This window comes from Heterodontus francisci, chromosome 6, assembly GCF_036365525.1.
Source record: "Heterodontus francisci isolate sHetFra1 chromosome 6, sHetFra1.hap1, whole genome shotgun sequence".
NCBI classification, from domain to species: domain Eukaryota; kingdom Metazoa; phylum Chordata; class Chondrichthyes; order Heterodontiformes; family Heterodontidae; genus Heterodontus; species Heterodontus francisci.
In genome coordinates, this window is record NC_090376.1 from 6812518 (window position 1) to 6838734 (window position 26217).

The 26217-nt window shown below is 45.6% G+C and overlaps 1 protein-coding gene across 1 annotated transcript in view; it reads right to left on the bottom strand.

Annotated features, from left to right (window-relative positions):
* clpb (ClpB family mitochondrial disaggregase) overlaps nucleotides 1-26217 on the bottom strand; it is a 145243-nt gene that overhangs the window by 45308 nt on the left and 73718 nt on the right. Inside the window, exon 8 of the mRNA XM_068033039.1 lies at nucleotides 6086-6163. Within this exon, the coding sequence (XP_067889140.1) occupies nucleotides 6086-6163 (78 nt within the window). The remainder of the gene's footprint in view (nucleotides 1-6085; nucleotides 6164-26217) is intronic.

The window sequence follows — 26217 nt, forward strand, 5'->3', positions numbered from 1 at the left end:
TCCAGCAGCTTCCCTACCACTGACGTCAGGCTCACCGGTCTATAATTACCTGGATTTTCCCTGCTACCCTTCTTAAGCAAGGGGACAACATTAGCAATTCTCCAGTCCTCCGGGACCTCACCCGTGTTTAAGGATGTTGCAAAGATATCTGTTAAGGCCCCAACTATTTCCTCTCTCGCTTCCCACAGTAACCTGGGATAGATCCCATCCGGACCTGGGGACTTGTCCACCTTAATGCCTTTTAGAATACCCAACACTTCCTCCCTCCTTATGCCGACTTGACCTAGAGTAATCAAACATCTGTCCCTAACCTCAACATCCGTCATGTCCCTCTCCTCAGTGAATACCGATGCAAAGTACTCGTTTAGAATCTCACCCATTTTCTCTGACTCCACGCATAACTTTCCTTCTTTGTCCTTGAGTGGGCCAATCCTTTCTCTAGTTACCCTCTTGCTCCTTATATATGAATAAAAGGCTTTGGGATTTTCCTTAACCCTGTTTGCTAAAGATATTTCATGACCTCTTTTAGCCCTCTTAATTCCTCGCTTCAGATTGCGCCTACAATCCCGATATTCTTTCAAAGCTTCGTCTTTCTTCAGCCGCCGAGACCTTATGTGTGCTTCCTTTTTCCTCTTAGCTAGTCTCACAATTTCACCTGTCATCCATGGTTCCCTAATCTTGCCATTTCTACCCCTCATTTTCACAGGAACATGTCTCTCCTGCACGCTAATCAACCTCTCTTTAAAAGCCTCCCACATATCAAAAGTGGATTTACCTTCAAACAGCTGCTCCCAATCTACATTCCCCAGCTCCTGCTGAATTTTGGTACAGTTGGCCTTCCCCCAATTTAGCACTCTTCCTTTAGGACCACTCTCGTCTTTGTCCATGAGTATTCTAAAACTTACGGAATTGTGATCACTATTCCCAAAGTAGTCCCCTACTGAAACGTCAACCACCTGGCCCGGCTCATTCCCCAACACCAGGTCCAGTATGGCCCCTTCCTGAGTTGGACTATTTACATACTGCTCTAGAAAACCCTCCTGGATGCTCCTTACAAATTCTGCTCCATCTAGACCTCTAACATTAAGTGAATCCCAGTCAATGTTGGGAAAATTAAAATCTCCTATCACCACCACCCTGTTGCTCCTACAGCTTTCCATAATCTGTTTACATATTTGTACCTCTATCTCACGCTCGCTGTTGGGAGGCCTGTAGTACAGCCCCAACATTGTTACCGCACCCTTCCTATTTCTGAGTTCTGCCCATATTGCCTCACAGCTCGAGTCCTCCATAGTGCCTTCCTTCAGCACAGCTGTGATATCCCCTTTGACCAGTAATGCAACTCCTCCACCCCTTTTACCTCCCTCTCTATCCCGCCTGAAGCATCGGTATCCTGGGATATTTAGTTGCCAATCATGCCCTTCCCTTAACCAAGTCTCAGTAATAGCAATAACATCATACTCCCAGGTACTAATCCAAGCCCTAAGTTCATCTGCCTTACCTACTACACTTCTTGCATTAAAACAAATACACCTCAGACCACCAGTCCCTTTGCTTTCATCATCTGCTCCCTGCCTACTCTTTCCCTTAGTCACGCTGACTTCATTATCTAGTTCCTTACAGGCTTTAGTTACTACATCCTTACTCTCCACTGACCTCATTTGGTTCCCATCCCCCTGCCACATTAGTTTAAACCCTCCCCAACAGCATTAGCAAAAGCACCCCCAAGGACATTGGTTCCAGTCCGGCCCATGTGTAGACCGTCCTATTTGTAATAGTCCCACCTCCCCCAGAACCGGTCCCAAAGTCCCAAAAATCTGAACCCCTCCCTCCTGCACCATCTCTCAAGCCACGCATTCATCCTGATTATTCTTTCATTTCTACTCTATCACGTGGCACTGGTAGCAATCCTGAGATTACTACCTCTGAGGTCCTACTTTTTAACTTGGCTCCTAACTCCCTAAATTCTGCTTGTAGGACCTCATCCCGTTTTTTACCTACATCATTGGTGCCCATGTGCACAACGACAACTGGCTGTTCACCCTCCCCCTTTAGAATGTTCTGCAGCCGATCTGAGACATCCCTGACCCGTGCACCTGGGAGGCAACATACCATTCGGGAGTCTCGTTTTCCACCACAGAACCGCCTATCTACTCCCCTTACAATCGAATCCCCTATGACTATAGCCCTTCCACTCTTTTTCCCGCCCTTCTGAACAGCAGAGCCAGCCACGGTGCCATGAACCTGGCTACTGCTGCCTTCCCCTGGTGAGCCATCTCCCTCAACAGTATCCAAAACGGTATACCTGTTGTGGAGGGAGATGACCGCAGGGGACACCTGCGCTGCCTTCCTGCTCTTTCTCTGCCTTTTGGTCACCCATTCCCTTTCTCCCTCAGCAATCCTAATCTGCGGTGTGACCAATTCACTAAACGTGCTATCCACGACCTCCTCAGCATCGCGGATGCTCCAAAGTGAGTCCATCCGCAGCTCCAGAGCCGTCATGCGGTCTAACAAGAGCTGCAGCTGGACACACTTCCTGCACGTGAAGGAGTCAGGGACATCAGCCATGTCCCTGAGCTCCCACATTGAGCAAGAGGAGCATGTCACGGGTCTGAGATCTCCTGCCATTTTTAATCTTAAGCTTAAACTTAGTTAAATGAAAAAGGAACGAAAAGTTTTTTACCAATCACACGATAAAAAAAAAAGAGAAATAGAAAAAACCTTACCTTATCTACATACCACCGAGTCCTTTTTTTTGGTTAGAGGAGGAGGGCGGGTGGGAGACACTACAGGGGTATCACGAATACCTTTTCGGGACTCTGCGCGCTTTCGGACTTGGGCCGCATTTTGTGGCCCCGGTCCGACTTTTATACACCGCCGCAGAGTGTCTAGTCAAGGTTAACGGGTCCTTGACGGCGCTCCTTCGCTTTGGGAAAGGAGTGGTCAGGGATGCCCCATGTCCGGCCAATTGTACACCATCTACGTGGAGCCGTTCCCGTGCCTGCTTCGCAGGTGGTTCACGGGATTGGCTCTACGCGAGCCGGCCATGCGGGTCGTCCTCTCGGCTTATGCCGACGACATATTCCTTGCGGTCACAGATCCCGTTGACTTGCAGAGGATGCACGACTGTCAGCAGACCTTTTCTGCCGCGTCCTCCGCGAGGATCAATTGGGAGAAATGTTTCGGTCTCCTGGTAGGTCAGTGGTGGGTGGATTCCCTGCTGGAGGAGTTGACACCTTTTGCATGGAGCTCCACGCACCTCCTCTATCTGGGAGTCCACCTTCGCCCCGCTGAGGAAACCTGGCCGGCAAACTGGCAGGAGTTGGAGGCGAAAGTCACCACTCGGCTGGGGCGCTGGACAGGACTGCTCCGAGTGCTTTCCTACAGGGGCCGAGCACTGGTCATAAACCAACTGGTGGCCTCAATGCTGTGATACTGGTTGGTCATTTTGGCCCCGCCCCCTGCATTTGCCACCAGGATCCAGAAGAAACTTGTCGATTTCTTCTGGGAGAAGAGGAAACACTGGGTCTCTGCCGCAGTCCTGAGTCTCCCGATCAAGGTGGGGGGAGGGGCGCGGCCAGTCGCTGGTGTGCGTCCGCACCCAGGTTGCGACTCTCCGCCTTCAGACCCTGCAGATACCTGTACTTTGAGCATCCTCCCAGATGGTGTGCGCTGGCCACTTATTTTTTTCGCCAGTGTCACTGCCTTCATGACGACACAGAGCTCCCAGCGGCAAACATTAGCCGTGCCTCTCTGAGGGTGTTGCCTGTCATTTATCGGGATCTATTCAGAGTCTGGAACATGGTCGCCTCCAGTCAGGGCGCTCCCCCGCCGGCAGAGGAGAGTGCCTCGGCTGTCCGGGTGGCCGACTCCGGGGATGGACTGGCGGGCGGAGGAGTAGCCGAAGCCCCCGTGACACCCCTCACTGTGGGTGACAAGGGGGCTTGGAAGCGCAGAGCTCTCCCAGCCGAGCTGACGTTCGCTCGGCCGGAACTGCTCATCGGACCCTGGCCCTGAAACCCTCCTCGGGAGCCTGTCCCGCACAACCCGAGCCGCCTCTCGGAAATGCCGTCCGTGCCATTCCAATCGGCGCGGAGGGGTTTCCTGTACGGGCTACTCCTGTACACTCTCCATTTCCTCGCCCTCGTCAGCCGGCCGGAAACGCCCTGGCGGTCCGCGTTGCCATCTGGCGGTGAGGGGAAACCCTGATGGAGGTCTTTCTACACAGGAGTCCTCCACCTTTACATCAGGGACCTGGGGTGGCGGGTGCTGCACAGGGCAGTCCCGTGCAATAGACTTTTAAGTACGGTCACAGACTCCCAAGCCGCCTGTAATTTCTGCAGCCGTGTTCCACGTATATATGGAGTGTGCGAGGTTGCAGCCCCTGTTTGCGTATTTAAAGGGACTGCTCCTCAGGTTTTGGCTGCACTTCAGCCCCACGCTCCTGATCTTTGGGCACCCGGTGCGGAGGGGCGTGGGCCGGGAGGAGGATCTCCTCGTCGGTCTGCTCCTGGGCCTGGCCAAGGTGACAATTCACAGGTCCAGGCTGCAAGCCGTTGGGAGGTCCGTCTTCCCTGATGCATGCCCCTCTTCCACGGTTACGTGCACGCCGGGTGTCCCTGGAGAAGGAGCATGCGGTGTCCGCCGGTACCCTTGAGGCCTTCCGCGACCGGTGGGCACCGCAGGGGCTGGAGTGCATCGTCGACGCCGAGAATGGCATTTTAATTTGAGTTTTTTGTTTGTTTATTCGATTTAATAAAGTTATTTTAAAAATATGTATATACAAAGGGGGCCTGAGGAATAATGGCCCACTCGACATAAAATATATAAAAGGGGCCTGGGGTATAAAGGCCACCTTAAAAAAATGGGGTTAGATACAGAGGAAAGCTCCCTCTACACTGTCCCCATCAAAAAAAAAATGGTTTGGAAAAAGAGTAAAGCTCCCTCTACACTGCCCCATTAAACATGCTGAGGACAAATTTCTAGAGATATCAGCACCTGTGGATCCTAAAAATAGTCCGTGCCAGTAGGTTTAAAAACTGAGCATGGAGAGGCAGCAATGCAGCACAACATTTGCGAGCATCTTAATTTGGTTTAGTGATTCAGATTGACATTGCTGAATTCCCCGCACAATGTCCGCCCTGACCGTGATGTCCCCTCGTCCCTGATTGAAGAAACTTTTCCGAATCTAAGGTGTGAATAGAATTACACAGAATCTACAGCACAGAAACAGGCCATTCAACCTGCATGGTGTGTGCTGCTGTGTGTGCTCCACATGAGCCTCCTCCTACTTTACTTCATCTCACCCCCTTAACGTATCCTTCTATTCCTTTCTCTCTCATGCTTTTCTTCCTTCCTGTTAAACGGAATTATGTTTTTCTTCTCAGCCACTCCTTGTGGTAGCAAGTTCCACATTTTCAGCACTCTCTGGGTGAAGAATTTTCTCCCGAATTCCCTGCTGGATTTATTAGTAGCTATTTTAACTTGATGTTGAGACACTAGAGAAGCTTTACAGCAGAGAAACTTAGCGGGAGATTTAATAGAGGAGTCCATAATTATGAGGGGTTTTAATAGATTAAACAAGGAGAAACTGTTTCCAGTGGCAGGAGGGCCGGTAACCACAGGACACTGATTTAAGATAATTAGCAAAAGAACCAGAGGGTCAACGAGGAGAATTTTTTTTTTTTATAAGTAGTGAGTTGTTGTGATCTGGAATGCTCTGTCTGAAAGGGCGGTGGAAGCAGATTCAATAGTAACTTTCAAAAGGGAACTGGATAAATACTTGACAAGGAAACACATGCAGGGCTTTGGAGAAAAAGCAGGGGAGAGTTAAACTAATTTCAAAGAGTGGTACAGGCTGAACAGGCCAAATGGTCTCCTTCTGTGGTGTATCATTCACGGCCCCTTGGAACTGAACACCAACCATAAGTGGAAACATCTTAACTGGGTCTAAAGTATGTGGCGGTGAAGGGGTTAAAGCTTCTGGTTAATTTTCCTTTCTTTCTGCAGCGGCTGGGGCACTAATCAGAAGAGCTTTCTCCGTCAGCCTGCAAATGGCTTCAGCGTCATTTAATTTAACAATTACCAATTCCAGACGACCCGAGGAAGAGGAAAACTAGTGGGTGCTCTTCATCCGCCCAACCATTCTCCTTTCTTCGGATGGCTGCATTTAGAAAAAAAAAAAGAGAAGAACGAATGAGAGAGGGAAGAAAATATATATAAAATCGATTCCTCCTCCCACCGCCCCCTACAATTATCACTAAGTATACACGATGTTATACCGGCTTCATCCCACGCAAAAGGCACCAGCAACCATTAGTCCATCAGAGATTTCATTAAGGAGCAGGGCCCAGGAGGAGACAAATTGAGTTTGTATGGATCTCGTGAGCCTGCCCTCACAGTTATGCGGATAAACGGCGTGGTGTCTGCCGAGGCACGCACTCAGCGTTGCCAAGGAAACCGAATCGACAGCAATCGCTGGGCGGGAGTTGGGGGGGCTGAAGGAAAGGGCGCACACGCACACAGAACACTGGCCACGACCTGCTAAAGTGGAAATTAATAATAAAATAAAATCTTTTGACATTTTCTTTCTTTCTTTCTTTCTTTCTTTCTTTCTTGGAAGGGAAGGACAAAAGCACAAGTTCAGGGTGACTCTGTTCCACCCTGACTGACTGTGCACGCTAAATCAGATTTCGAAAAACCGAAATGCTTGAATAATAGGGACTTGATTGGATTACTATGATAAATTTATGTCAGTCCTTAATCTTTCCAAATGTACCAGAGGATAGAATCCTTTTTATATTCACTTTCATTCTTTTGTGCATATGTCGCGATCATTTGTAAGACTTTTGAGTGTGTAAATGTAATATTTAGCTTCACGAATATTGCACAAAGGAATTGAACAGTCACCCCTCTTTCTCACAACAATGAGGTGCAAGGAGGAAGCCCCTGCAAAAATGCCTTGAAGACAAAATTTACGCTCAAGGTCAGAAATAAGCAATCCGCCATCCCATTGCTGTCAGGGTACTCCTCCCGCTACAGGTGTCAGCCATGGTTCACTGGGTAATACTCTTGCCTCTCAGTCAGAAGGTCGTGGGTTCAAAGCCCACTCCAGAGTGGAACGTGCTATCCAGACCAAAACTCCTGCAGTACTGAGGGAGTGCTGCACTGTACTGAGGGAGCCCTGCACTTTAGAGGGGCTGTCTTTCAGATGAGACATTAAATTGAACTACAAATTAAATTAAATTGACCCCTGAGGGGTCTTGACAGGGTGGATGTGGAAAGGACGTTTCCTCTTGTGGGAGAATCTAGAACTAGGGATAGCAATTTAAAAATAAGGGGTCTGTTCAGGTGGTGAATATTGAAAGATCTTGTGACAATAGTCAGTGAGGAGCACGGGTGATCTCCCAGTCCCCTGCCCAATATTCCTCCCTCAACCAACACCACCAGAAAGAAAATCAGATTAACTGATCTGTAGTTTTTGCTATGTTGACTGCCCTGTTTGCCTAAAAACTAACAGGTCCGCACTTCACAAATGACTCAATGCCTCCAAAGCAGTTTGGCACTGCTACTGTACTAACGCAGGTGTGAATCGTGCTAGAATCAATCCAAGTTCTTTTGCTGTTCTAGTACTTCACATTACAACAGTGAGTACACTTCAAACGTATTGCATTAGCTGCAGGAGCTTTGAGACTTCCTGATCTACCGAGTGTCTACAGATCAGAAACAGGCTATTCAGCCCAACTGGTTCATGCCAGCATTTATGCTCCACACAAGCCTCCTCCTACCTGTTTTCATCTCACCCTATCAACATCTGTTCCTTTCTCCCTCACGAACTTATTGATAGGTGCTATATAAATGCAAGTTGACGGCAGATGAATTGAACAGGTATTTTGCATCGATAGGAAAGGATGTTGTGAAGAAGACAAAAAGAGGCTACAAAGGGATATAGATAGGTTAAGTGAGTGGGAACAAATCTGGCAAATGGGGTATAATGTGGGAAAATGCGAAATTGTCCATTTTGGCAGGAAGAATAAAAAAGAAGCATATAATTTAAATGGTGAGAGATTGCAGAGCTCTGAGATGCAGAGGGATCTGGGTGTCCTAGTGCATGAATCGCAAAAGATTGGTATGCAGGTACAGCAAGTAACTAGGAAAGCTAATATTGTGAAGGGAATTGAATACAAATGTAGGGAGGTTATGCTTCAGCTATACAGGGCATTTGTGAGACTATCTGGAGTACCATGTACAGTATTGGTCTCCTTACTTAAGGAAGGACGTAATTTCGTTGGAAGCAGTTTAGAGAAGGTTTACTAGACTAATACCTGGAAGGGTGGGTTGTCTTATGAGGAAAGGTTGGACAGGCTAGGCTTGTATCTGCTGGAGTTTAGAAGAGTGAGAGGCGACTTGAATGAAACATACAAGATCCTGAGGGGTCTTGACAAGGTGGATGTGGAAAGGATGTTTCCTCTTGTGGGAGAATCTAGAACTAGGGATCGCTATTTAAAAATAAGGGGTCGCCCATTTAAGACAGAGATGAGGAGAAATTTTTTCTCTCAGAGGGTCGTGCATATTTGGAACTCTTCCTCAAAAGGCAGTGGAAGCAGAGTCTTTAAATATTTTTAAGTCAGAGGCAGATAGATTCTTGACAAGCAAGGAGGTGAAAGGTTAACGGGGGTAGGCGGGAATGTGGAGTTGAGGTTACAATCAGATCAGCCATGATCTTGTTGAATGGCGGAGCAAGCTCGAGGGGCCGAGTAGCCTACTCCTGCTCCTCATTCGTATGTTCGTAGGTTCATTTTATAGTTTGAGCTCACCAAAAGGCATAGCACTGATCCAAATAGATCACAGGGTCCCAGATTGTACGCTGAAAGCCAGCGCCAGCTGAGGCATCAGTTGAGGCACTATAGTTAGCCTCAGTACCCACATGCTGGGGGAGAAGAATCAGCAGCTAGGCTTCCAGCTCCTAGCCCATAATCTCAACAACTTGCATTTATATAGCGCCTTAAAAAATTTGAAACCAAACCACGTAAGGAGATATCGATACAGGTAACCAAAAGATCAGTCACACAGATAGACTTTAAGGAGCATCTTAAAGGAGAGCGAGGTACAGAGGCAGTGAGATTTAGGGAGGGAACTGCAGAGCTTAGGGCCTCAGTAGCTGAAGGTACAGCCGCCAATGGTGAAGGAAAGGAAATCAGGGATGGATGAGAGGCCAGAATTGGAGGAGTGCAGATATCTTGGGGTTGTGGGACTGGAGGAGGTTACACAGATAGGGAGGGGCGAGGCCAAGGAAATTTCAACATGAGGATGAGAATTTTAAATTCAAAACCTCCACTGAAAGGTGGGGCTCGTGACTGAGCTTAACCAAGGAGTCTCAAGACAAGAATAGGGGTCCAGGGGCCTGTTGAAATTGTATCCCAAAGAAAGGCAGCACTGCTGGAACAGGAAGGACAGAGCAAGAAATAAAACAAAAGAATGTGGCAACTTTTTATATCTATCACTGTATATAGGAAGAAAGACTTGCATTTATATAGCACCTTTCACAATGACAGGATGCTATAAAGTGCTTTACAGTTAATGACGTCACTGTTGTAATGTTGGAAAAGCAGCAGACAATTTGTGCACAGCAAGCTCCCACTAACAGCAATATGATAATGACCAGATAATTTGCTTTAGTGATGTCGGGTGAGGAATAAATATTGGCCAGGACGTTGGGTAGAACTCCCCTGCTCTTCTTCGAAATAGTAGCCGTGGAATCTTTTGCATCCACCTGAGAGAGAGGGCAGATGGAGCCTCGGTTTAACGGCTCATCCAAAAGACAACAGCGCTGCTCTCCCTCAGCACTGGCACGCAGGGTTTTAGTCTGGCTTTTCTGCTAAAATCCCTGAAGTAGGGACTTGAATGTACAACTTTCTGACTGAGAGGCGAGAGTTACCCACTGTGCCAAGGCTGACACCACAGGTGATAAACCCCTATTGGAAAGGTGTCAGCTCTGAGGTCGTGAAGCTGGATCAGGTAGCTTGAGGTCACTCCATTGCTGGGACTACTAAAACATATTTTACTTTATTGGTCTTCTCCTGGGGTCTGATGAAAGGTTTCAGAGTGTGAAGTTAGCTAGATATTGATTCTCATAAATACAATGTATTACTTTACTAGGATCAATACGGGGGCAGTCGCCAAAAAGCAAGGCAGCAGAAATTGGCTTTTGCCTCTCCTTATTGCACCAGTAATGTAGCAATTCATTCTAGATCGTCTTACTGCCCTCGAACAAGTCACTGTTATTGTAGAAAGGAATCAAAGTGTGCTGGCACGACAAGTGAAATGCCAGCAGCTCGGTCAATCCTTAAAGGGCTACCTTCAGCGTAACCCTCCTCTACCGTCCCCTTCCCCGTCCTCTCTTCTCCTCCTTTCCTGGGATACGGTTTTGCAGCCTTCTGGTACCTCACCCCTTTAAATGTGAGCCTAAATTAACTCCCATCCTAGGAGCGGCCGAGTAACAGAATGACAGAATTTCACAGCAACAACAGGTTCAAGGTTCTCACAACCTATATGGATGACAGCGAGGGCTGCAAGATAGATGAGCGAACTGACCATGGCACCGTGGTATAGGAACCCATTCAAGCGAGGGGAGTAAATAGGAATGTAGTGGTAGTAGGGGATAGGATAGTCAGGGGGATAGACAGTGTTCTCTGCAGCCGAGAGAGAGAGTCCAGACAGCTGTGTTGCCTGCCCGGTGCCAGGGTTCGGGACATCTGCTCAGGGCTGGAGAGGAACTTGCAGTCAGAAGGGGAGGATCCAGTAGTCCATGTAGGTGCCAACGACATAGGTAGAACTAGGAAAGAGGTTCTGCTGAGGGAGTATGAGCAGCTAGGGTCTAAATTACAAAGCAGAACCTCAAAAGGTAATGATCTCTAGATTATTACCTGAACCATGTGCCAATTGGCATAGGGCAAATAAGATTAGAGAAATGAATGCATGGCTCAAAGACTGGTGTGGTAGAAATGGGTTCCAGTTCGTGAAGCATTGGCACCAGTACTGGGGAAAGTGAGGGCTGTACCGGTGGGACGGTCTACACTTGAACTGCCTGGGACCAGTGTTCTAGCGAGCTGCATAACTAGGAAGTACAGAGAGTTTTAAACTAAATAGTGAGAGTAAGGGATCAAATTTGGGAAGAGGTGGTAAATCAAAGAGTAGAGACAAGGCAAGAGAGAAAGGTATTAAAATGGGAAAAGATAAACAGACCATGACAGGAAGGGATAGAGAGTACAAATCTAAGAGTAAGTCAGCAGATAAGGCTAGAAGTTACAAAAATAATAAAAGGACAAAACTAAAGGCTCTATATCTGAATGCATGTAGCATTCAAAACTAAGCAGATGAACTGATAGCACATATAGAAATAAATAAGTACGATCTGATAGTCAGTACAGAGACATGGTTGCAAGATGACATAGACTGGGACCTAAATATTGAAGGGTACAGGACATTAGGAACACAGGAACATAGGATCAGGAATAGGCCATTCTGCCCATCAAGCCTGCTTCGCCATTCAATTCAATTCAATACTGATCATCCACTTCAATGCCTTTTTCCCACACTATCCCCATATCCCTTTATGTCATTGGTATTTTGAAATCTGTCAATCTCTACTTTAAACATACTCAATGACTGAGCTTCTACAGCCCTCCAGGTAGAGAATTCCAAAGATTCACAAACATCTGAGTAAAGAAATTTCTCCTCATTTCTGTCTGAAGTGGCTTCCCCCTTATTTTGAAATTGTGTCTAGATATTTAGGAAGGACAGGACGCTAGGAAAAGGTGGAGGGGTGGCTCTGTTAATTAATGATGGTATTAGCACAACAGGGAGGGATGACCTAACTTCAAGAAACCAGGATGTAGAAGCAATTTGGGTAGAGATGAGAAATGATAAAGGCAAGAAGTCACTTGTGGGACTGGTGTACAGGCCCCGGAAAAGTAACCACATGGTAGTAGAGGGTATAAAGGAAGAAATAATGGGAGTTTGTCAGAAAGGTAAGTTGATAATCATGGGGGATTTTAATCTACATATAGACTGGAAAAATCTGACGGGCAAAGGTAGCATAGATGAAGAGTTCATAGAATGTTTTCGGGATAATTTTTTTTTTAAGAACAGCATGTCCTGGAGCCAACCAGAGAGCAGGTTATACTAGACCTGGTATTGTGCAACGAGATAGGATTAATTAATGACCTCAGTGAAGGCATCCCTCGGCAGCAGTGATCATCATATGATTGAATTTTACATTCAGTTTTAGGAAGAGAAGAGAGGGTCTAAGACTAGTATTTCAAACTTAACTAAGGGCAATTATGAGGGCATGAAAGCAGAGCTAGCTAAAGTGAACTGGCAAATTAGGTTAAGGGATAGGTCAATAGAGATACAGTGGCAGATATTTAAGAGGATATTTCAGAATACACAGAATAGATTACATTCCAACGAGAAAGAAAAATTCCATCATCTGTGGGTAACGAAAAAGTTAAAGATAGTATCAAACCTATTAAAAAAGCATATCATTGCACAAAGATGGGTGGCAGGTCAGAAGATTGGACAGAATATTAAAAACAGCAAAGAATGACGAAAAGATTAATGAGGGAAAAATTAGAGTACGAGAGAAAGCTAGCTAGAAATATAAAAACAGATAGTGAATTTCTATAGATGTTTAAAAAAGAAAAGAGTTAACAAGGTGAGTGTTGGTCCAATAGAAAGTGAACCTGGGGAATTAATAACAGAAAATAAGGAGATGGTAGATAAATTTAACAGGTACTTTGCATCAGTCTTCACCATAGAGGATACAAGTAACATCCCAGAAATTGCTGTAAATCAGGAAATGGAAGGGAGGGAGGAACTCAAGAAAATTACAATCACCAGGGAAGTGGTACTAAACAAATTGTTGGAGCTGCGGGCTGACAAGTCCCTGGTCCTGATGAAATTCACCCTAGGGTGTTAAAAGAAGGGACTAGTGAGATAGTTGATGCACTGATTTTAATTTTCCAAAATTCCCTAGATTCAGGGAAGATTCCATTAGATTGGAAAATAGTGAATGTAATGCCCTTATTCGAAAAGGGAGGGAGACAGAAAGCAGGAAACTACAGGCCAGTTAATTTAACATCTGTAATAGGGAAAATGTTAGAAGCTATTATTAAAGACGTTATAGCAGGACATTTAGAAAAATTCAAGGTAATCAGGCAGAGTCAACATAGTTTTGTGAAAGGGAAATCATGTTTAACCAATTTATTGGCGTTCTTGGAAGAATTAACGTGTGCTGTGGATAAAGGGGAACTGGTGGATGTACTGTACTTAGATTTCGAAAAGGCATTTGATAAGGTGCCACATCAAAGGTTATTGAGGAAAATAAAAGCTCACGGTGTAGGGGGTAACATATTGGCATGGATAGAATACTGGCTAGCTAACAAGAAACAGAGAGTAAGAATAAATGGGTCATTTTCTGGTTGGCAAGATGTAACGAGTGGTGTGCCACAGGAATCAGTGCTGGAGCCTCAACTTTTTACAATTTATATAAATGTCTTGGATGAAGGGACCGAAGGTATGGTTGCTAAATTTAAAATGACACAAAGATAGGTAGGAAAGTAAGTTGTGAAGAGGACTTAAGGAGGCTACAAAGGGATATAGATAAGTTAAGTGAGTGGGCAAAGAAAGTGGTCAAATGGAGTATAATGTGGGAAAGTGGGAAATTGTCCATTTCAGCAGGAAGAATAAAAAAGCATATTATCTAAATAGTGAGAGATTGCAGAGCTCTGAGATGCAGAGGGATCTGGGTGTCCTAGTGCATAAATCACAAAAGGTTAGTACGCGGGTACAGCAAGTAATTAGGAAAGCTAATAGAATGTTATCGTTTATTGTGAGGAAAATTGAATACAAAAGTAAGAAGGTTATGCTTCAGTTATACAGGGCATTGGTGAGACCACATCTGAAGTACTGTGTACAATATTGGTCTCCTTATTTAAGAAAGGATGTAAATGCGTTGGAAGCAGTTCAGAGAAGGTTCTCCAGACTAATACCTGGGATGGGCGGGTTGTCTTATGAGGAAAGATTGGACAGGCTAGGCTTGTATCCGTTGGAGTTTAGAAGAGAGGTGACTTGATTGAAACATATAAGATCCTGAGGGATGTTGACAGGGTGGATGTGGAAAGGATGTTTCCCCTTGTGGGAAAATCTAGAACTAGGGGTCACTATTTAAAAATAAGGGGTCGCCCATTTAAGTCCGAGATGAGGAGAAACTTTTGCTCTTAGAGGATCGTGAGTCTTCAGAACTCTCTTCCTCAAAAGATGGTGGAAGCAGAGTCTTTGAATATTCTTAAGGCAGAGCTAGATAGATTCTAGATAAGCAAGGGGGTGGAAGGTTATCGGGGATAGGCAGGAATGTGGAGTTGAAGTTACATTCAGATCAGCCATGATCTTATTGAATGGCGGAGCAGGCTCGAGGGGCTAAGTGGCCTACTCCTACTCCTAATTCGTATGTTCTAATGATTTAAATGAAAGTGAAAATCAGGCAGTTTCTAGAATGAGTATTTCACAGTGCCTGTTTAGCTCCTGGGAGGCAAGCTGCAAATCTATTCCTTAGTCTTTTTAATGACCCCTTGTGGCATGTCTCCCACAATGAAGGATGGTTAGACTCTTCCCTCTAAGGGCTCTGATGGCAATGATCTGTTTTTACAAGAATTCACTAATAATTGGGAAGGAAAACCCCAATCAAATTCACTTGATGTTCAGGATATGAGATTATGCTCTCTCACACTGATTTTTCTGTTACCCATTCCAAACTACAGGTTCCCGTTCAGCGTGCTCCCGAATCCAGCAATGCCCCTGGGAGTCAGTTCCAACAGAAAGATTGGAATTACCTTCCCTGACTCAGAAGAGAAAGGAGTGCAGCGGCAAGACACCAAGGGAAGGGGTAGGAACAGTAGCTATAATTCATTTATAAAATTAGAGCCTAATTTCCCCCATCCCACCTCTGTAACCTCCCCCAGCTATACAACCCTCTGAGAATTCCTCCAATTCTGACTTCATGCGCATTCCTAATTTCCCACCATTGGCAGCCATGCCTTTAGCTGACTAGGCCCCAAGCTCTCCTCATCCCTCTTCTCGAAGACCCTCCTCAAAACCAACCTCCTTGACCAAGCTTTTGGTCACCTGTCCTAATGTCTTCTTATGTGGCTCAGTATCAAATTTTATTTGATAATTACTCCTGTGAAGCACCTTCGCACATATTTACTATGTTAAAGGCACTATATTATTGCAAGTTGTTATGAAGGATGGCTGAGGTCATGAAAGGCACCATATTAATATAAGTTTTTCTTTCTTTAATTTTTGCTGGTTTCATCTCCTGTTGGGCATCCTCCCTCTCTCTCATTATCACACTCAGATGTTCTGCATGAAGGGGACGATACGAATACAACTTGTTGGTTTCTTCTTTAGCGATTGTCCTATCAAACCTCATTTTGGCCTGTCAACATGGGCTGCCCCTGGACTGTCCAGGAATCTCCTGCAGTGGAAGATGCATCGCCTGGGCCATGCAGCTAGCAACATGGGAGAAACGTAGAGCTTTACCCCTTGTGGTTCAGGTCTGTGGACTTCCTTTGCCTGGCCATGAGTAGCCCCCTTGTTCTTTGAACATCTCACGTGACGGGTGCTGGCCGAAACCGGCAACCAAAGACACCCAATTAGAGGGGGACCCAACCATTATAAGATTTGTAAATTGCGAATAAGTGATCAAGATGTCATGCGATCAAACCACCAGGAACATGTCCAACCACAGTTACATAGAATCTACAGCACAGAAACAGGTTATTCAACTGAAATGATCTACGCTGGCGTTTATGTCCTGCACTTGCCTTTTTCTATCCCTTAAGAGTTGGCATCCCTAAGCAACGGGGAATGATAATAGCATCACTTCATAAAATGTCTTGAAAAACAAATGAGGGATCAGTGGGATACAGAAAAGAATACTGTGCAGTTCATGTTATGTGCAGACAAAGGGGCTGCTGTGTCTTGAAATGGTCGATACTGGCCTGCTTAAGGCAGAAAGCAAATTTCCCCCCAAATTTGATTAGGATCCTGCAGTCTCTCCATAAACCCTCCCGTCTAATGTGTCCAGACACCACCTGTGACAGATTTGTGCCCAGCCCATTCATCAAGCTTTAGCCAATTAACACAGGCCTGATGGTTCGAACCATTTGCAGCTGGTTTTAAGGGTGGGGGGGGGGGGGGTGTGGTGCAGACACTGATTGATGGAGGGGTCTGCATGAAATAGCAAATAAAATAATGCAAAGACAAAAGAAAAAGCAAGTGCTGCCTGGCGGTGCTGGGTGAGAGAGGGGCTGGGACAGGGACATGTTCACAGGGGGTTTATCCATGTCACTTCAGGCAGACCTCGTCTGTCATGTGCCCCAGTCAAAATCTTATTAAGCAGAATGTGACCAGGCTCATTCATTGTTACTGAAACAATTTGTCCTTGTAAGTAAACACTGGTGTGGTGTGATGCTTCTGTCCCGACTCCTCGCTGACATTTAGTTCAGAATTTGAATGACTTAAATTGGAGAGAACAGATGGACTTAAAAGTTTAATGTTTTTCATAGAATTGCACAGAAACAGGCCATTCGACCTATCAGATCTGTGCCAGCGTTGAAGTTCCACACGAGCCTCCTCCCACCTTACTTCATCTGACCATATCCTTCTATTCCTTTCTCCCTCATATATTTATCTAGATTGCCCTTAAATGTATCTATACGATCTGCCACAACTACTCCCTGTGGTAGCGAGTTCCACATTCTCCCCACTCTCTGGGGAAAGAAGTTTCTCCTGAATTCCCAATTGGATTTATTAGTGACTATTTTATATTGATGTGGAGAAATGAGAGAAGCTGTGTTGTTCTCTTTACAGCAGAGAAGACTAAGAGGATAGTTAGTATAAGTTTTCAAAATTTCAAAATTTTAAGGGGTTTTGATAGAGTACACAGGGAGAAAATATTTATTAATGACTACAATAGTTATGACTTCTATTTCTGGACTCCCTCATAAAAGAAAAATATCTTGTCTACATTTACCCTATCAACATCCTTCACAATGTTTTAACTCTCTACGTAAAGTTGTATTTTATGCTCAGTACCTCTCTGTTCATCTCTTCATTTCTGACGGTACTAACTCTTACTGGGGTACAGTTCCAAGGGTCTGGTTGTGCCCAGCTAACTTTTCTAAGTGGCCATCAGTCAGACCGTGGATGTTGGTGGATTAGTCCACTACGGCAGGCATCACAGGCAAAACTGATGAGTGTCGGCAATTGCACAGTGGGAGTCACTCTCACTTCTGAGTCAGGAGGTCATGGGCTCCACTCCAGAGACTTGAACATATAAACCAGACTGACAGTCCCAACTGAGTCATGAGGGAGTACAGAGGGAGTACAGAGGGAGCTGTGAACTGTCGGAGGGGTCAGTACAGAGGGAGCTGTGCACTGTCGGAGGGGTCAGTGCAGAGGGAGCTGTGCACTGTCGGAGGGGTCAGTACAGAGGGACTTGTGCGCTGTCGGAGGGGTCAGTACAGAGGGAGCTGTGCGCTGTCGGAGGGGTCAGTACAGAGGGAGCTGTGCACTGTCGGAGGGGTCAGTACAGAGGGAGCTGTGCACTGTCGGAGGGGTCAGTACAGAGAGAATGTTGCACTGTCAGAGGGTCAGCACTGATGGAGCACTTCACCATTTGAGGGGCTGTACGGAGGAAGTGCTGCGCTGAGGGAGGTGCCCTCTTTTGGAAGAAGCGCTGAATCAAGATACTGCTTTCCCTCACAGGTGGATATAAAAGATTCTGAGGGTGAATAACATTACATAATGTGGGCTAGTGAACTTTACTCCCCCTGTGCAATCTCAATCACTCTCCCTGAGTAACCGCCCTGACTCCCTGGGAGAATCATCATGCAATTTCTGAAATATGGCACCTCTGACACTGCAACATTCCCGCAGCACTGGAAAACTGGGAATGTCAGCTTGGATTATGAGGGTCAATTTCTGGTCAGTGAAAGGATTTTGGAAAAGCACCAAGAAAGGTTCTCTTCCCCACCAACCCCTCCCTTCACTTGCTTAAAACCCAATTCTTTTCTAACCTTTGCCAGTTCTAATGAAAGGTCACAGACCTGAAACGTTAATTCTGCTTCTCTCTCCACAGATGCTGCCTGACCTGCTGAGTATTTCCACCACTTTTTGTTTTTATTTCAGATTTCCAACATCTACAGTATTTTGCTTTTATTAAAGAAAAAAGTGACTTGTTGCTGGAACAGGGTTCGAGTTCACAGCTTTGCAAGTGCTACCACTGTGTCAAGGTGAGAGAGAGACAGAATGTGTGATTGTGTGTGTGAGAGAGAGAGCGAGAGAGGGAGAGGGAGAGAGACTGGGGAACTGTACTTTTCTCTGCGCCAGCATCTATAGGAAAGGAAAGGATGAAAGAAAAGTGGGTGAGGAAAGGAAAAAAGTAAAGGGAGTGTTGGTCCACTAGCGAGTGAGAATGAGGAGCTAATAGTAGATAATAAGGAAATAGTGGATGCAATGAACAAATATTTTGCTTCTGTCTTCACTATAGAGGATACAAAAACATTCCATCAAAACCTGTAAATCCAGGAGGTGGAAGGAAGAGAGGAACTTGGTGAAATCATCAGGGAAGAGGTACTGACCAAACTGATGGACCAACTGTGGGCTGACAAGTCCCTGGGTCCTGATGGACTTCATCCTAGCGTCTTAAAAGAGGTGACTAATGAGGTAGTAGATGCATTAGTGTTAATTTTTCAAAATTCGCTAGATTCTGGAGAGGTTCTATCAGACTGGAAAGTAGTAAATATAACCCCTCTATTCAAGAAGGGTGGGGGTGGGGGGTTGAGACAAAAAACAGGCCACTTAACTTGACGTCTGTCATGGGGAAAGTGTTAGAATCGATCATTAAGGAGGTTGCAGCTGAGCACAGAGAAAAACTCAAGGTAATTGGGAATAGTCAACATGATTTTGTGAAAGGGAAATCATGTTTAACCAATTTATTGGAGTTCTTTGAAGGAGTGACATGTGCTGTGGATAAAGGGGAACCTGTTGACATACTGTACTTGGATTTCCAGAAGGCATTTGACAAGGTGCCACATAAAAGGTTATTGCGCAAAGTAGGAGCTCATGGTGTAGCAGGTAACATATTAGCATGGATAGAAGTTTGGCTGTCTGGCAGAAAACAGACAGTATGCATAAATGAGTACTTTTCTGATTGGCAGGATGTGACGAGTGGAGCCCTGCAGCCATCTGTGCTGGGGCCTCAACTTTTTACAATTTATATCAATGACTTAGATGAGGGGAGCGATGGCATGGTAGCTAAATATGCAGATGACACAAAGATAGCTAGGAAAGTATGTTGTGAAGAAGATATAAGGAGGTTGCAGACCGATATAGATAGGTTGAGTGAGTGGGCAAAAATTTGGCAGATGGAGTTTAATGTGTGAAATGTGAAGTTGTTCACTTTGGCAGAAAGAATTAAAAAGCAGAGTATTACTTAAACGGAGAACGTCTGCAGAATTCCGAGGTGCAGAGGGATCGAGTTGTTCTAGTGCATGAGTCACAAGAAGTTAGTATGCAGGTACAGCAGGTAATAAAGAAGGCTAATGGAATGCTGTCCTTTATTACGAGAGGCATTGAAAATAAAAGTAAGGATGTTATGCTTCAGTTATAAAGGGCACTGGTGAAAGCACATCTGGAATACTGTGTGCAGTTTTGGTCTCCTTATTTAAGGAAGGATATTTATGTGTTGGAAAGGGTTCAGAGGAATGAGGAAAGGTATGACAGACTGGGCTTGTTTTCAGTGGAATTTAGAAGAGTGAGGGGAGACTTGATTGAGGTTTACAAGATCCTGAACGGTCTTGACAAGGTGGATGTGGAAAGGATGTTTCCTCTTGTGGGTGAGTCCAGAACTAGGGGGCACTGTTTTAAAATTAGGGGTCACGCTTTTTGGACAGAGATCAGCAGATATTTTTTCTCTCAGAGGGTTGTGCGACTTTGGAACTCTCTGCCTCAAAGGTGTGGAGGCAGGATCATTGAATATTTTTAACGCGGAGGTAGATAGATTCTTGTTAGGCAAGGAAATCAAGGGTTATCGGGGGAAGATGGGAGTGTGGAATTCGAAACGCAAGCAGTTCAGCCATGATCTTATTGAATGGTGGAGCAGGCTCGAGTGGCTGAATGGCCTACTTCTGCTCCTAATTCGTATGTTCGTATGTGAAGGCGGCAAGGGGAAAGTAGTTGAATTTTTTTGCGAAACCCAGAATGAGGAATTAGTTGAGAAACAACAAAATACTTGTCAATTTTTTTTTTAAAAGCCATGCTTCAGGGCAATTTGAGACGTGTTAAAATTGCTGGGACATTGGCCCCCGTTTGACGTGATTTATACTCATTCCACTGACATGGTGTGGGGCCTGCAGTACTGATGATGATGATGGGCGCTGAGGGAAAACTGCAACCTCAGTGCAGTTCGCAGCTCAAGCAGCAGCAACAAGGACACTTGTGAGGCTGCCCAATGATTCCAGTTGCTGATGGCCCTCAGTCAGGCAGATAGGAATACATTTCCATCATGTGTGGGCTAATGGGTGCCATGGGAGTGTCATGGAGCAGCATTCACTGACAGATCACTTGGCTGCTGTTTCTAATATAGCTGTCATCTACCTCCACTTCCCTATCTCCCCGCACCCCACCTCAGATCACCACAGCCTGTCGGAGCCGTTTCAACTTAGGGTTTCTAGTATAAACAGGTGCAGGAGCTGCTGCGGATTACATAATCTCAACCGGTTTTATTTTATTACTTTTTCTAAACAATAGGTTCACTGAGCCCATGCATTTATTTGCATGCATTTATATCTAAAGATGTTTTATTCACTTGCACTCCCTCACAATCACCTGCACGCATCTACATTCTCCTGCGCTCTTTCAAACTTTCTTTCAATCTCCCACCTTCACTTGCACTCTCTCTCTTGCTCTCCTATGCTCACACTCTCCCAGGAGCGCAGGCACCTCGTGCATGTGGCTTCGTTGACATTTTCTGCATCGCTCTCCTGCCACACTCACAATGGTACGCCTGTTTTGGAACAGTGGTGGTGACCAGCTCCCTGTTTACATGGTACAGTGTACTGCCAACTGGGACTTCAGCTGTGGCTCGCTGGGTAGCATTCTCATCTCTCAGTCAAGTCCAGATACTTGAGCACATAATCTAGGCCATCATACCCAGTACAGCACTGAGGGAGCGCTGCACACTCTGAGAGGGTCATTAAGCTGAGGCTCTGTCTGCCCCCTCAAGTGGATATCAAATAGTGGCCATGGGATCGCCTAAGAACAGGGCAGGTCTCCCCAGCGTCCTGGCCAAAATTTATTCCTCAACCAACTAAAACGGGTTATTTCATGGCTGTTAGCGAGACCTTACATTGTGCTAACTGCCTGCAATGTTTCCTACATTACAACAGAGACTACACGTCAAAAATATTTCATTGGTTGTAAAGCACTTTGGGACGTCCTAAAGTCATTAAAGGTGATAGATAAATGCAAAACTTTCTTTTCCTTTACAACTGGTCAGTAGCACAGCTGGTGAATCTGGTGGCAGTTCACAAGGCCCAGAGTACAGAAAGTGTTAGCTGCTCCTGAATTCGATTGTTCCCATGTGACTGACTGTGGGAGAAGTGGATTTTTTTAATAATGCAACACCAGTTCCTGGCACATACAGTGTGCTGGCTGCCCTCTTAAAGGTGGTGCTCACAATACTGATCTCACTCTAGTGACAATGATGGACAAGACAGACAGACAATTCTGTAACATCCTGTATTTACCTAGCGCCTTCAACATAGTAAGACACCCCAAAGAGTTCACAGGAGTGTTAGCAAACAAAATTTGACTCCGAGACACATAAGGTGATATTAGGGCAAATGACCAAAAGTTTACCCAGAAGTAGGTTTTAAGGAGCGTCTTAAAGTGGAAAGAAAGATAGAAAGGCTTAGTGAGGGAATTCCAGAGCTTAGGGTCCAGGCAGCTGAGGGCACAAATGTCAATGATAGAACAATTAAAATCAGGATGCTCAACAGGCCAAAACTGGAGAAATGCAGAGATGTCGGAGCATTGCAGAACTGGTGGAATGACAGAGATGGGGAGGGGAGAGGCCATTGAGGAATTTGAAAATGAAGATGTGAATTTTAAAATCGAGATGCTGAACAAGCGCGGGGGTGATAGGTGAACGGAACTTGGTGCAAATTAGGGCACAGACAGCGAGTTTTGGAGACGAGAATGTGGAATGCTGCTAGGAACGCATTGAAATAGTCGAGCCTAAAGGCAACAAAGGCAAGGATGAGGGTTTCAGAAGATGAGCTGAGGCAGGGACGGAGTAGGGTGATGCTATGGAGGTGGAAATTGGCAGTCTTAGTGACGGCACAGATATGTAGAACAAAGGAAATTGAGGTGAGGTTTGACAGAGGTGTGCAAGATTATGACAGGCTTAGATAAGTTAAACAAGGAAAAACTGTTCCCATTAACAAATGGTGCAAGGACTAGGGGACACAGATTGAAAGTTTTGGGCAGAAGATGCAGGGGGAATATGAAGAAGCACTTTTTTATGCAGTGGGTGGTAATGACCTGGAACTCGCTGCCCTCAAGAGTGGTGGAAGCGGAGATGATCAATGACTTCAAGAGGAAGCTGGATGGCTACCCGAGGGAAATAGACTTGCAGGGCTATGGGGATCGAGCCGGGGAATGGGACTGACAGCATAGCTCCGTGGAGAGCTGGCGTGGACTCAATGGGCCGAATGGCCTCCTTCTGTGCCATAAATAAACGACTATGTAGTTGGAAGCTGATCTGCAAAGGAAACAAGTCCTTTCAAGCCTCAGTATTACAGACAGCCAACCACACAGATAGGTAGGGTAGTTCAGTAACAGTTCTCTCAGGCCTCACTATTAGTGACAGTGATACAGACACGCACACACAGACAGCGGCAGCTCAGTAACAGTTCTCTCAGGCGTCACTGTTAGGGAGAGCAATACAGACAGACATATACAGACAGGGCACCTCAGCATCAAGTCAGAGCTGATTGGAAAACAATCTGTCTGGTTGGCAGGTGAAAAGAATCATTTCAGAAGCACCTTGCACATCAAGTACTATTTGCAGAAGCAGCTCAGTGACTTGGAATCTCAGCTCAAAACATTGGAAAATATTATATTCATCCCCTCTCAAGCTGAAAGCACAGTCTTTAATAGAACAGCACATTATAAATGTTACTGAATTATTATTCCAGCCATGCCTGTTGTAGGGTTTTTTTCCAAAATAGGAAAATACCTTTCTTACTTCCTTTAAATTGATCTGATGTCTGATTGAATTACTCTGAAACAACTTGTTCTATTTCCATCAGAACTGAGTTAAAGAGCAGGAATTAAGAGAAGGCTATTTGGTCAATCATTGCATCAATCCTGGTCAACAAGAACAACAAACAAAGAACAAAGAACAGTACAGCACAGGAACAGGCCATTCGGCCCTCCAAGCCTGCGCCGATCTTGATGCCTGCCTAAACTAAAACCTTCTGCACTTCTGGGGACCGTATCCCTCTATTCCCATCCTATTCATGTATTTGTCAAGATGCCTCTTAAACGTCATTATCGTACCTGCTTCCACCACTTCCCCCGGCAGCAGGTTCCAGGCACTCACCACCCTCTGTGTAAAGAACTTGCCTCACACATCCCCTCTAAACTTTGCCCCTTGCACCTTAAACCTATGTCCCCTAGTAACTGACTCTTCCACCCTGGGAAAAAGCTTCTGACTATCCACTCTGTCCATGCCGCTCATAACTTTGTAAACCTCTATCATGTCACCCCTCCACCTCCGTCGTTCCAGTGAAAACAATCCGAGTTTATCCAACCTCTCCTCATAGCTAATGCCCTCCAGACCAGGCAACATCCTGGTAAACCTCTTCTGTACCCTCTCCAAAGCCTCCACGTCCTTCTGGTAGTGTGGCGACCAGAATTGCACGCAATATTCTAAGTGTGGCCTAACTAAAGTTCTGTACAGCTGCAGCATGACTTGCTAATTTTTATACTCTATGCCCTGACCGATGAAGGCAAGCATGCCGTATGCCTTCTTGACTACCTTATCCACCTGCGTTGCCACTTTCAGTGACCTGTGGACCTGTACGCCCAGATCTCTCTGCCTGTCAATACTCCTAAGGGTTCTGCCATTTACTGTATACTTCCCACCTGCATTAGACCTTCCAAAATGAATTACCTCACATTTGTCCGGATTAAACTCCATCTGCCATTTCTACGCCCAAGTCTCCAACCGATCTATATCCTGCTGTATCCTCTGACAATCCTCATCACTATCCGCAACTCCACCAACCTTTGTGTCGTCCGCAAACTTACTAATCAGACCAGCTACATTTTCCTCCAAATCATTTATATATACACTACAAACAGCAAAGGTCCCAGCACTGATCCCTGCGGAACACCACCAGTCACATCCCTCCATTCAGAAAAGCACCCTTCCACTGCTACCCTCTGTCTTCTATGACTGAGCCAGTTCTGTATCCATCTTGCAAGCTCACCTCTGATCCCATGTGACTTCACCTTTTGTACCAGTCTGCCATGAGGGACCTTGTCAAAGGCTTTACTGAAGTCCATATAGAGAACATCCACTGCCCTTCCTTCATCAATAATTTTGTCACTTCCTCAAAAAACTCAATCAAATTAGTGAGACAAAACAATGCTGCCTCTCGCTAATAAGTTTTTTTGTTTCCAAATGGGAGTAAATCCTGTCCCGAAGAATCCTCTCTAATAATTTCCCTACCACTGATGTAAGACTCACCGGCCTATAATTTCCTGGATTATCCTTGCCACCCTTCTTAAACAAAGGAACAACATTGGCTATTCTCCAGTCCTCTGGGACCTCACCTGCAGCCAATGAGGATGCAAAGATTTCTGTCAAGGCCCCAGCAATTTCTTCCCTTGCCTCCCTCAGTATTCTGGGGTAGATCCCATCAGGCCCTGGGGACTTATCTACCTTAATGCTTTGCAAGACACCCAACACCTCCTCCTTTTTGATAATGAGATGACTGAGACTATCTACACTCCCTTCCCTAGGCTCATCATCCACCAAGTCCTTCTTTTTGGTGAATACTGATGCAAAGTACTCATTTAGTACCTCGCCCAATTCCTCTGGCTCCACACATAGATTCCCTTCTCTGTCCTTGAGCAGGCCAACCCTTTCCCTAGTTACCCTCTTGCTGTTTATATATGTATAAAAAGCCTTGGGCTTATCCTTAATCCTGTTTGCCAATTAATTTTCATGACCCCTTTTAGCCCTCCTGACTCCTTGCTTAAGTTCCTTTCTACTGTCTTTATATTCCTCAAGAGATTCGTTTGTTCCTAGCCTTCCAGCCCTTTCGAATGCTTCCTTTTTCTTTTTGACTCGGCTCACAGTGGCGTTGGGCGGCACAGTGGCGCAGTGGTTAGCACCGCAGCCTCACAGCTCCAGGGACCTGGGTTCGATTCTGGTTACTGCCTGTGTGGAGTTTGCAAGTTCTCCCTGTGTCTGCGTAGGTTTTCGCTGGGTGCTCCGGTTTCCTCCCACATCCAAAAGACTTGCAGGTGATAGGTAAATTGGCCGTTGTAAATTGCCCCTAGTGTAGGGAGGTGATAGGGAATATGGGATTACTGTAGGGTTAGTATAAATAGGTGGTTGTTGGTTGGCACAGACTCGGTGGGCCAAAGGGCCTGTTTCAGTGCTGTATCATGGAATAAAAATTAAAAAAAAAAATAAATAAAAAAATAAATAAAATTATCCAAGGTTCCCGAAACTTGCCAAACTTATCCTTCTTCCTCACAGGAACATGCCGGTCCTGGATTTTCATCAACTGACATTTGAAAGACTCCCACATGTCAGATGTTGATTTACCCTCAAACAGCCGCCCCCAATCTAAATTCTTCAGTTTCTGCCTAATATTATTATAATTAGCCTTCCCCCAATTTAGCACCTTCACCCGAGGACTACTCTTATCCTTATCCACAAGTACCTTAAAAGTTATGGAATTATGGTCACTGTTCCCGAAATGCTCCCCTACTGAAACTTCGACCACCTGGCCGGGCTCATTCCCCAATACCAGGTCCAGTATGGCCCCATCCCTAGTTGGACGATCTACA